Source organism: Haliaeetus leucocephalus, unplaced genomic scaffold, assembly GCF_000737465.1.
Source record: "Haliaeetus leucocephalus isolate CR32 unplaced genomic scaffold, Haliaeetus_leucocephalus-4.0 Scaffold536, whole genome shotgun sequence".
NCBI classification, from domain to species: domain Eukaryota; kingdom Metazoa; phylum Chordata; class Aves; order Accipitriformes; family Accipitridae; genus Haliaeetus; species Haliaeetus leucocephalus.
The window spans coordinates 3,878,888-3,890,969 of record NW_010972972.1 but is presented as its reverse complement, the minus strand read 5'-3'; the positions used below and the strand labels follow the sequence as shown (position 1 = coordinate 3,890,969).

The 12,082-nt window shown below is 48.7% G+C and overlaps 1 protein-coding gene across 1 annotated transcript in view; it reads right to left on the bottom strand.

Moving 5' to 3' along the window:
• Positions 1–11,401, bottom strand: part of GAB2 (GRB2-associated binding protein 2) — a 36,424-nt gene extending 25,023 nt beyond the window's left edge. The window contains exon 1 of the mRNA XM_010576577.1: positions 11,106–11,401. Coding sequence (XP_010574879.1) covers positions 11,106–11,367 — 262 coding nt within the window. The 5' untranslated portion in view covers positions 11,368–11,401. The remainder of the gene's footprint in view (positions 1–11,105) is intronic.
• Between the last annotated feature and the right edge of the window lie 681 nt (positions 11,402–12,082).

Genomic DNA, 12,082 nt, shown 5'->3' with positions numbered 1-12,082 from the left:
AGCATCACAGAAAAGCCAGCAGGATCTCAGACCCCCAGAAGGAGTTATGTTGATGCCAAAGAACAGATATAATGGTATTTAAAACCTGTATTAAAGCTGTAAAAGTTAGAATGAGCTTCAAGTGAAAATCACAAATCTACCCCTTTTTTAGACTCATGGAATGAAGTTTGGGTATGAGGAAAAGCCATGGGTGTCAAGAAACTGGGTTTGAGATACTTAAAAAAACCCAAAAATGTAAAGACTGAAGAGACACCACAGTGCTCTCCAGGAAAGACAAAGTCTTCTGCTTTATCAGGAATTTTTTTCAGACAACTCTCAAGAGAGGAAGGCAACATTTTCACCTGGGAGATCATGTTTTGACCAGGTTTTGACCCTAACACTAATCATCAAAGCAACCATCAACTAGCAAAAAGACTCATCACAGAATTTATGGATTACAAGTGGGTATTTGAAAGACTTCATCATGACTCATTTGAGAGCAATGTGAACTGTTACAGCAAGCCAGCAAAAATAATTACCATCATAAAGGCTTTATATCAAGGTTGAGCCTGTACAAAGTATATGCAAGCTCCAGGGAATGGTTTACACAGATAGCAATGTCAAACAAGGTGGTGCTTGGCAGGGCAGGTGATCTGCCCTGAGATAAAGGTGAGGTTGGAGCCTCAGGCAGTGCAATAGCCATTTACTACACTTTTACACGTGATGAAGTATTTGCAAGTGCCTGAGTGCCCAGACGCTGGCCCAACACTTCAAAAAGAGGATTCGTTGTCAGTTATGAAAAAAAAAAAAAAATAGCAAATGCAATCAGTCACTCAACTCCAGCTTACTTCAAAAGCAATGGCATACGCGAATAGGGGCAGTTTATGTATTTGGCAGTAAAATGATGGAAGGCAATCGTACCAAAAATTGGCAAGGAGCAGCTGTGTTGGCCAGGATGGGATTTGGTCATGTGGAGCTGAAAGAACACATGATGAAATTTTTGAGGTGAAATGTTATTTTCCATCCTAATAAACAGATATAAAGGGTGGCAATCAATCAAAGGTGCAAACGAGTCAGACACATTCTTCAGCATGTGACAATGACCCAGTAAGCATGAAAAGAAGCTGAATCCCCAGTAAAGGCTGACACTTGCCAGAGCTTCACCACCCGCCATGGAGCGGCTGGAGTACAATGAGGGACATCACACAGAGCAAAAAGGATAAGAAAACATGAGTCTGGACTTACCCAGAGCCAAGGGGTATCAGACAATACACTGTGATATGGACTCAGATGAGGCAATGTCTCATCTCTTGCTCTGCCCTCCCACCTTCCTGGTGATGCAGACAGGGAACTACTCCAGTTTCACCTGCTGGGATTGCTGAGGTATCTCAGCTCCTCACCATACTCCGAAGCCTGATATTGCCCTGCAGTGTAAGCTCATAAAAAACACAGAATCACAGAATATTTGGGTTGGAAAGGACCTCTGGAGATGGTCTAGTCCAACTCTGTGCTCAAAGCAGGGGCAGCTACACCAGCTCAGAACTGTGTCCAGTTGGGGTTTGAGTCTCTCCAAGGATAGAGACTCAAGCTGGGGTGTTTTTTCATGCTTAACTGTAAGTATTTGCCTCATCCTCTGTCGCTTAAAGCAATCATAAGCATGGACCAACAATTAAGCTGTTCCTTGAATGCCTGGTGGAAACTGTAACCCCCTCCTCGGTCTGACTCTCAGAGAGAGAAGAAGCAGGCTGAGAGCAAGGGGGGAACAGGAGAGATAACGACATCTCATTTTCCTGCACAGTCTCATTTTTCATCAAGTTTTTCAGGACCTGTGGCCAAGTGTCCCTTTTAAGACCGTTCTTAGCTTGGAGGGAGCAGGTACCATCACCGAGCTACCTCTGGCAGCAAATGGCTACAGGAAGAAGAAAAGATGCACCAACATGTCTATGCTGTGCCCTGATGATGAATCCCTTTGAGCAGAGGCTGCCTTTATGCTCAGAGCTTGTGCAACACCTGTATGCACCAGCAGAAAACTGGTTTCTTGGCTACATCTACACCATGAGGGACCCTGAGAGATGTTCTCAGCCTTCCCAGAGGGAGCCAGGATGTGGCCAGGGCATACATGTGGACATGGGCATCCCTGGATCAGGTGTAACCTCACAGTCCAAGTAATAAATTGCCGACACTACAGCTCTGACATTGTACCACCCTAAATAATGCAGAAGTATGTTTGAGAAGCAGGCAGTAATTATAACTGAAGCATAGAAACCATCTAGGGAAGAAGTGTTATCTTTACAGATAAAATCAGTAATAAATGCTACTGCATTCATAAATAAAAATCAGTCTGGAAACAAACCCTGAGTGGTGTCATGGAAAGTTCACAGCAATCGACAGCTTCATGGCTCCTTCCTGCTCCATGTGCCTTCACTCAAAGGCTTTAAAGGCTTTAGAAAGCTTTCCCTTTACTCAGGCTCCATTTTAATTGGAAATATAGAGCAATACAAACCAGTAAACAAACAGGCATTGGGGTCTCGGAAATGAGAGTCTAAATCTGTCCTGGCTTTTATCAGGTTTTATAAAGCAGTGCTCAGAGCGTATAAGCCATGGCCCCTGTCAAAGGTTTGGAGGGAACAATGTGAAATATACGGAGGGAAGAAAAGTAGAAATATGTTGGCTTGGGGGGGAAAAAGAGTCACGCTGTGAAAAACTGCCTGAAATTATCCACCATGAAGGTCACTGTGATTTTCTCCTTTGTCTTCCAACTTGCTCACACACACACGTTTTGGAGTCCTGTGTCCATCGCATTTCCCAGCCTGGCCCCTACGTGCTGGGTATTGCCCGCAGATCTGCATCATGTCCCGACGCCTGAGCAACTTTGCAGACATGGGATACAGCTCCATGAACCCCAACGTGGCACGGCTGGGGCACATGGGCTAAACCAGTCCCAGGACCCCTCTGGGAAATATAAATGCAGGCGAATCTGACTGCAAGTTTCCTCCCAGCTGGCCGACACCCAAAATGCCTCCCTCCCTCCCTCGATTTTGCTCAGACAGTGCTGCTTTGCCGGTCGCTTTGCTCCAAGCCCATCAGCTGTTTTTGTTTCCAAAGGCTTTGCGTGGTTTTGCTTTTTGATGCGATGCTGATACTGTCTGCCACACTCATTTTTCCACGGTCAGTAAGTCATCCTAAAAATTCCTCAGCTCCCATTAAACTAATGGGGCTGACCTGACACGCACAGGGCTCGTAGCGATAAAAGCCAATTATAAAACAAAGAATTATTTTAAATGGGTTTCTGATTCTGGGTACCTGGCCCAGGAGACAGGCTCAGGCAGGGCTGAGAGGTATGAATGCAGCCGGCCAGTCTCTGCTGGGAAACCTGGGCTGGAAAGGCTGGGCAATGCTTTTTGCTTTAAAAAAACCCCAAACCTCTTGAACTTCACATTTCTTCCTTCCCTCCCAGCTCAAATCCCAGCTCTAAGCTCAGCAAACCCAGTGGGACTTTGGCCAGGAAAGTGCAGGATTTTCCCCAAGGCCCTAGCTCCATATTTATCTTCAGAAGAGGCTGGTCAGATACCCTTGTGCTGGGCGCCTGCTGGGAAACAGTCATGAAGAACTGGAGTATTTGGCTGTTGGTCTTTTTTAAAAGCTGAGCATAAATTTTCTTTTTTGTTGGTTGATGGTTTTATTATTTGTGGCGAGATTAAGAGCATTCTTCGCCTATAAACCTGGTGCTCCCACAAACGGCCGCATCGTCTGCCAGTTCCCATCAATGCTGGGTATGGTCAAAGGGGACTCAACTGACATGTATCTTCCAGAGGTCTCACTGGGATGGCAGAGTTATGGGTTTGCAAACACAAGGCTGACACATCTTCAGGATTTTTCCAGTCCCACCTCTCCAAAATGTCCACAGCCACAATAAAACATCTAAATAATAAAATCCTAAAAATTCCTACACTTCCTAATCCCAAACTCTTAAGAAAATGCTGATCCAGCATTGCAAACCTCAGCTATTCAATTGCATCAGAAGCTTGGCTTTCTAATCATGTAGGTACCTTAAGAACTTTTCTCTTGCTTTCTGGTTTCTGCATCCTTGCTTCAGTCCTTTTCTTGGCACCCAGATGGTCTAGAAATCTGCTCTCAGTGTTAAGGACAGTGACCATCACAGCAATGTAGTCCTGACTCTGGTCCTGCAGTGCTTCTGGTAATACAACATGATGAAGAGCTGAGTACAGCAAGAAGAATAAGGTATGGAAGAATAGTCGGGGTTGATCCTCATCTGGTGTAAATGAAATGATGACAAATGACACCGTTTGAAGATCCAAATATCTCAAAGGTCTTGACAGCAATCCTGAGATGGGTGGGATTCATCTCAGCAGAGTTTTAGGAGTCTACAAAGTGGTTGTGTCCACCTGAGCTCATCAGTCCTGGTTCCCTGGAGAGCTGATGGAAAGAAATAGGCACTTCCCGGGTGCAAATGATTCACCTCATTTTAGACATCTTTTTCCATCTTCTCCCCAAAAGTGGACAAATTATAACCACCAGCACGTCTCACTCTCAATGACGTTGGTTCCCTCTCCAAAATGCCAGGGGAATCACAGCAAGGAGACCCTGACCTGTTGGTAGAGGTCAGCAAGATCTCTCCTTGTTTCTGTCTTCTAGGAAGCAAATTCCAGGTCATTAGTAGCTCTCTGCTCTTCAGCAGACTCATTAACACCTGAACTAGCTCATCTCCAAAGGGAAAGAGGGGAAAAAGAGGGGGGAAAAAGGCAGCAGGCACTTAACTGCTCTCAAGCTGCTCCTTTGTGCCAAGACCACTCCATCTCCAGTATTGTTTACACTGAGATAAAAGCTGAACAGTGTCAGATCTTAAAATAACTTGCTGTTTGTGGAGCAGGAAAAACAGGGTCAGGGAAGTTTGGAACAAATTTAAAGAGGCAGGATGGCTAAAGGATGAACTGGGACTCAAGCAAGGAGGCGTTTGAATGCACCTGAAGTTCAACCATGAGCCTGCTGCAAAGTGAGTTGGGGTCACCAGGTCTCCCCCATCCATTCCAGACAGGCTGGGTCAAGTCTGGGGCTGAGACATGACATCTGCATTTGCCTTCGCAGAGCAAATCTGTGGCCAAGGCTGTTTCTTTTGTTAGGAAAACTCACAACATGGTAGAGAAGGATGGGTGGGACTGATCCAAATGCCCTTGAGATGTGCAACCAGTGGATCTAGATGTGACATATGGTCTTTTAAAAGAAGGAGCTCCATGATGCTGAGTGCAGAAAGTATTGATGGGAACACTGAGGAAAAGGCTACATCTGTATGTGTGGTAGGTTGTTGGGTGAGAGGAAAGGGCTCAAGGCTCACGAACTCCACATTGCTGTCCCAGTGCAGGCCACTTCCAAGTCCCAGGCTGGTCAGGGGACATCAGATCTTTGGGTAGGTGAATGAGACGTGGGAAGGTGGGATACATGAGAGAACCCAACCAGATCTGCCCCATCTACCCCATGGGTTAAGCTCAACTCAGCTGTAGTTACAGAATCATAGAATGGTTTGGGTTGGAAGGGACCTTAAAGATCATCTAGTTCCAACCCTCCTGCCATGGGCAGGGACACCTTCCACTAGACTCATCGCTCGCTCATCGCCATTTCTCACTCATCACTTGTCATAGAGTGTCATACTGTCTACTGGGGGACAGACTGACCTCCAAATGAGCTGATATCCAAGTACAACCAATACCACGGCTTAAAGATGAAGTCAAGACCAATCGACTTGCATCAACAGAAGCTGAAGAGTCAAGTCCTGGCGCAGCTTGAGGGCACAAGGCTCCACAAGGGGCTGCCTGCTCAGCTGCCCTTAGGTGGCAGTGCTGCCTGTAGACACCGAAAAAAAGCGCATCAGGGCCCGGGTGCTTTCAGGGACACAAGGACACCCCCACATCTCCCTCCTTGCCCCCATTTCTCAGCCCCCAGCATGGCACTGGGCTTGTAACTCCTCCAGGGTGCAAGCAGGGAAGGAAGGAGGCGTGTGCTGGGCACAATAGCAAGGAAGGACCTGGTCTTCTGGTGGTCATTAGTGTTTCCCCTCCACCTGGCCATGGAAGAGGTAGCAGCAGCAGGAATGTGGGGGCTGCCCCAGGGCCATTGCCTTCTGTGAGCTCCCCAGTGCCCCACTCCTGTGTGCAGGGATGGCGAACACCGATGATTTGGGGGAGGTGGGTGGTGTATGACATGCAAACGTATATGTTTACTCTAGTCTTGCTACCTGCAGCCTCTTCACTGAGTTTTTGGGCAGCTCCTGTCCTCCCAACAAGTCTTCAGGGGTATCTTTGTGATGGTTTTTCTCCAGCCCACCTTGAGCTCCCTTTGCTCGGCAAACACTCATGCAAACCTGGCTGCAAGGAACTGATGGGGTGGGGGGCATTGCTGGCCTGATGCTGGGACCAACAGGTTTTTGGGGGAGAAGGAAGGAGGGAGCAAAAGCAGCCATATGGGCTCATAGCACAGACTTGCAGGCAGCTTGTGTGAGCAGGCAGCAGGTTGGGGAGCAACCAGCCAGTGACCCATATGGGACTCCCAGCCAAAGCAAGTCAAGTGGGTACTAAACCAATAAATTTGCTGTCATGGGCTGGAAGGGGGCAACCAGTGGAGGGTCTGGGGCAGCATCAAGCCGAAGAGATCCTCAGTAGAGACCATGTACGTGGGGCATAGGAGCTCTCATCAATGTAAGTGGAAAGTGACTGGTGTCCAAAGGCTGATCTGGTAAACTCTGCTGGAGTGAGCATGGCTGTGTCAAAGGAGGAAGGAGAGACACTCAGCTCTCCATTAAACATTGATGCTTGGCCCTGACTTGCGTTCAGTGAGACAGTAAAAGCCTTGGGATTGCTGGAGATCGATCCCAGCTGTGACGCAAAATGCCAGCGCTGAGCCTTGGAGATGGAGCAAGGAGTGAGCCAGAGCCTGGGACTGCCCTGGCACAGCCCCTTGGCAGAAAGCAGAGAAATAAATACAAGAAATAAAGTCCCAGATGAAAAAAAAGAAGACGACATGCCTGGGCTGGGTGGGGAAGGCCACTGCTGCCAGACACAACCCATTGGGGCAGGAGCCCAGCACCATCCTTTTCTCACGCCCCGTCCACCCTCTCCAAGCTCAGAACAAGGACATTTACTCACCCGGCAACTACTCCCTTCCCCGCTTCATAGCTGGGCTAAACCTCTAGCATTAATGCCATGCATAAATAAACTCTTAAACTCCCCCCAGGTGTTTGCTCCGCACTCACAAATCTGAGCCCCTGAGAAAGCCCCTGCCCCACGGAGGAGGTGGAAAAGGAGCTCCATGGAGGTGCTGGGGGTGGCACAGTAAATTGGGATAGAGTTAATAAAGGTATGACCCCTCCAAAATAACTAACTTGTGCATAGGACCCCTGCAAGGACATGCTCACTGCAAGGACATACATTGGTTCACTAGAAATTAAATTATACGCTGCCGTAGCTGCACCTCTGTCATATTGGGAATGGGACAAGGCGGGGTTTGGGCTGAAGCATCAGCTCCAGAAAGGGTTAACGGCACACAAAATATGTTTAGTGGGATTTGGTATTTTTTCTAACTCCAACAAACAAAGCATATGAGAAAATCCAGTTCACAGCTTAGCCCTGGCTGCCTGCCCACTAGGGCAGGGAAAATGCAGATGGTTTGAAATACCCACGCGCCTGCGTTTCTCCCGCAGCCTGTGGCTCAGTGTTCCCGGCAGGTCTCCCCGCATCGTATTTGAGTCAGCCGAGGTAGCACCAGTGCAAATTGCAGTGTAAAAGCAGCGCTGAGCCAGGAGCAAATCTACTTTCCTTGAGCACCATCGCCTTGCTTGGACCCGCAGAGGAGCCAGGATCCTGCAAGGCTCCCCTTGTTCAAAAATAGTAATTAGCTCTCAAAGTAAATAGGTGTAAACAGAAACAAAAAGCTTTGCCACAGTCTGGGTAAACACCTTAGAGTCAATTTAATTTCCCTTCTCCCAGCAGATGTAATCACACCACTCTGCAATTATTTTCAGGTCGGGGTGGGGAACAAAGCCACCACGGCGTCTTTGCGGAGCGGCTGCTCCTCGGCGGTGCTGGGGCAGCCGGCGGTACCTGCCGCTTCACTGACATTTAGGTCCCTGAGGCTGAAACAAGCTTCCTTTCAATGAACCAGATGTGTAATGCAGCTGGCGATCAGCTAAACCAGCAGCTAACCGCAGCATGACATTAAAACGCCTAAACTCCATCCTATTTCTTAATCCTTAGAGTCCCCCAGTCTAGACAGGACATGAAGGACTAATGTGAAAACCAAGCGACAGAAAATTTACACTCTTCCATTGAGCTGTAAACAGAATGAAGAATCAAAGGGTATAAATTCATTTGGATTTTTAATTTTTTTTGCCTTTTGGGAGCACGGGCAGCACCCAAGCATGGTCCCAAGCTGGTGCAGGGGGTTTGCAGCCAGTTTGCATCGCCACGTGCAGCTGCTTTCGGGTTGCCCATTTACTCAGTAAATTGTGCTAAAAAGCAACTGAAAACCTGTCTTTTCCCTACCATCATGGGGAGCTGCTGAAATAGGCTTTTACCCAAACTGCCCCAAAGCTAATGAGTTTTTCCTCCACCACCGGTGGGTTAAAAGCAAACTTGTGACCAGTGGCTGGGGCTCAGCTGATGTGGGGTATCCCTTCAAGAAGGAGGTAATTCAGCATGTGATGGCAGCTGTAGTAATCACCTTTGCGAGTGATGGAGCGATTCCCTGGCTGGCATGTGAATATAACCCAGCCAAAACAGCCCAGCTTTGGGGCTGGACCCAGCAAGGCTTTCAGGTCAGTATAAAGCAGTCACGCACCCAGGAACGAGCACAACCAGAAAAATGTGCACAGTGGCTTCCCCAGCAGTTTCTGATCTCGTTCCGTCACACTGCCTGTCTGCTGGGAGAGGGAGGTTTAGTTAATTAATTGCTACAATTAGCATGGAGCTATTCCTGCCCATGATGGTTACCTTTTCCTCCCCTTTTTAGTGCATCCAATTACTGACTCATTCATTCTCCAAGGCAGAGGCTACAAGGCACAGAGAGGCTTGAGGATGAGGGGGTGAAGATCTGAGAAAGAAATGCCAGATGTCTCAAGCTCTGTTTCTACCCAGGAACTCTTTTAATCTCATGCAAACTTCTCATACTCTCCCATCCATCAACCCATGGCTTCAAGGAGGTGATGAACAGGGAACACAGCAGTTACAAATATTGCTACGACTGTTTTATTTCTCCCTCCAGCTGACACATATGAAGGATGGGCTTATGTACTCCAAGATGGACAAGACTCCCAATAGCCATCATGCTGCAGTGATCCCTCAACCTCTCTGCCCAGCCTCGGGCCGTGGGTCCTTCAAACAAACATCATCTGCTTTGGGAAATTGATGATTTATTTGCCATTACTTAGCAGGGACGGTGAAGGAAAGGTGAGTGTGGGGTCACTGCTTCAGTAAGCACCAAAGTGAAGAACCAGCCCTGAATAATTCATGCTCCCTTTTTTCTGCAGCATCTGGACACATCTGCTGCATTCGCCGTTGCAGGCTGTTTCTCAGCTGACTCAGAAAACCATGCTTTGGCAGCTGGGTACTGTTTCAAGTGGGTACTTTCCCTACACCATTAACGAGCTGTGATTTTGTTACAAATAGGGATTTTTGTTCCTCTTTTGCTGATGTCACTCCATGATCCTGCAGGGAATAGGGCTCGGATCTCTGCAGCCTGACGAGCCCTATGTGCCCTTTGGGACAGATGTACTTGCAAGCGGCAGATTGTTTTTCCTTTTGCTGCCCAGATTTATATTTCACTGAAGTCCAGTATCGATCCCACTGCTGCTGGGCTGAAAGCTCATTTTACTAAATGGGAAGAAAAACAGTTCCCCCAGCTGAATGTACGTGAAATGGAAAATCCTCCAGCAAAACAGCTCTTAAAAAAGAGGCCTGAACAATTTCACTGAACCTCGAGGACTGCGCTGCTGACATCGGAACGGGATGTAATTTATTTAGCCTGACCTTTCCCTGAAAGACCGCGCTGGCAGTGTTATCAAGGATCCTTTCTACCACTTGTACGCCCATTGCCAAGGTGACGTCCCGTTTCATGCGTCAGTTGGTGGAGAACGCATCCGCGCTGCTGTGATGCTTTGTTTGCTGTCCTGCTTGACAAGCTCTTGGCAGGGTTTCAGCTCCCACGGATGGCAGCTGCTCTGCGACGGAGCAAAACAGATTCAAACTGGACGTTATTATGGGGAGTTTCATCTAGACCGAGCACAGGACTGGAGTCCCCTGGATGAGACGGGACCATGGATGAGATAAAGCAAAGATGCCCAGAAGTGCTACCAGATGTAATGGGACTGGTGGGTGACTGCAGAGCTGCACCCCATGCTCACCCCCCCCCATCCCATCTCACTCGGATTTATGTGAGCCCTCATGGTGCCGGGGAAGAGGAGGCAGCTCCCCGGTGCTCACCGCAGAGGCTTGCCACAGTGCAACTCAGTTTGCATGGTGGAGCACGACCGGTGGAACAGGTCCCACCGCTGCACAAAACCTCCCGGTGTTTTCCTCTCCCCTCCCAGCATTTTCCCAGTGGGTCCCAGGAGGAGATGGGGATGCAGGTGGGGAAGACGTGTCTGTTCTTCACATGAGAGCCTGTCAGCAGTGGGGACAACCACAGCAGTGAGGGACATGGTCCCAGTAAATCTCCCCTACTCCACCAAGGGATTGAGACCTCTGAATGAGGGGGATTTTCACTGCTGGTTCCCATGACTCTCAGTGGGACTTTGGTGATGGATGAGGACAGAGGCTGCAGCTAAAAAAGTCCCCAGTCCGCACCAACTTCTTGTAAGACACTCAAAGGTCTACAGTTACGGGGGGGTAAAAATGAATTAGGTGGCTCACAGGGGCAAAGCCTGCCCTGCTTCAAGATGTCAAAGGTAGGAAAGCCTCATGGAGGCTTCCTAAGTGTCCATCCATTCCCCACTCCAGCACTCCCAGCCTTGTGGTGGGCTGCACCCCCCTCCCACAGGTCTGATCTGAAAGAGGAGCCGGACCCTGTTGTGAGGACAGGACAGGAGATGCTCTTGGCCACGGACACAGCTCTCACGGTACCTGTGTTCTCCTCAGACTGGTTGAAGCCACAGATCTGGCAGATGCTGCGAACCCACTTGTTCATGTCGTCCTCGGTCTCAGCCACCAGGTAGAAGGTCCTGTCACTAGTCTTGATGTCAAAGATGTAGCTGTCTTGCAGCTCCTTCTTGTTGAAAGTCAGGCCTGCGTCCACTTGCTCGCAGAAATTGAGGTTGATCACACGCAAAGGTTTCTTGGAGTGGTCATTTTTGTAGTACTCCAGGACGTCGGGGTCGCCACTCATCCGACCGCTGCGCAGGACGAACCAGCGTTTCTTCCATGCCTGAAACCAAGAAGAGAGGAAGCATGAACCCCATCGGTCAAGTTGTGAGGGCCAAGAAACCACTGCCAGGCACAGGGTGGCACAGATGGACATGACACCTTTCTGCCCTGGGATGCTCTAGAATGCTGTTCAGGACATCCCTGCAAGAGGTGCACAAACTCAGCTCAGTTCAATACTCAAATCCCACTGGTTATCCAAGAGAATTAAATACGGAAATATCATTGTAGCTTAAGATGCAGAAGTGCCAGTCTTGAGGCTTAGAGCAACTTTGCTCCTACCCCACGGCCCAGCTGCGCTCCCAGGACCCAAATACCCTTCGCTCTTTAATGCGAGATAATCTGTGGGGCGGCATTACCAGCAATTGCAGTGCTGAAATGCCTTCCAGCAGCTCGAAGGAGCTCAGGTGCTTCGGACACAGCGCCCTGGGTATCGTGCCCTTCAGAGAAACCCCTGAAAGCATCACAGCGTGTGTCTGCAGATACCGACCGCGCCAATCCCAACTCTGTTTAAATGCCAGGATAGAAAGGCTAATAAAACCAACGGGGAACTGGTTTGGTTTTTTAAATATCAGGAATAATGCCAGGGAGACCCATGGAGAATCCAAGCTTCATTTGTTTTTCAGCATCTTCTGCTACCCGGTACGTAGGAAACTCCTTAGCAAAGGAAAAGGTTATCA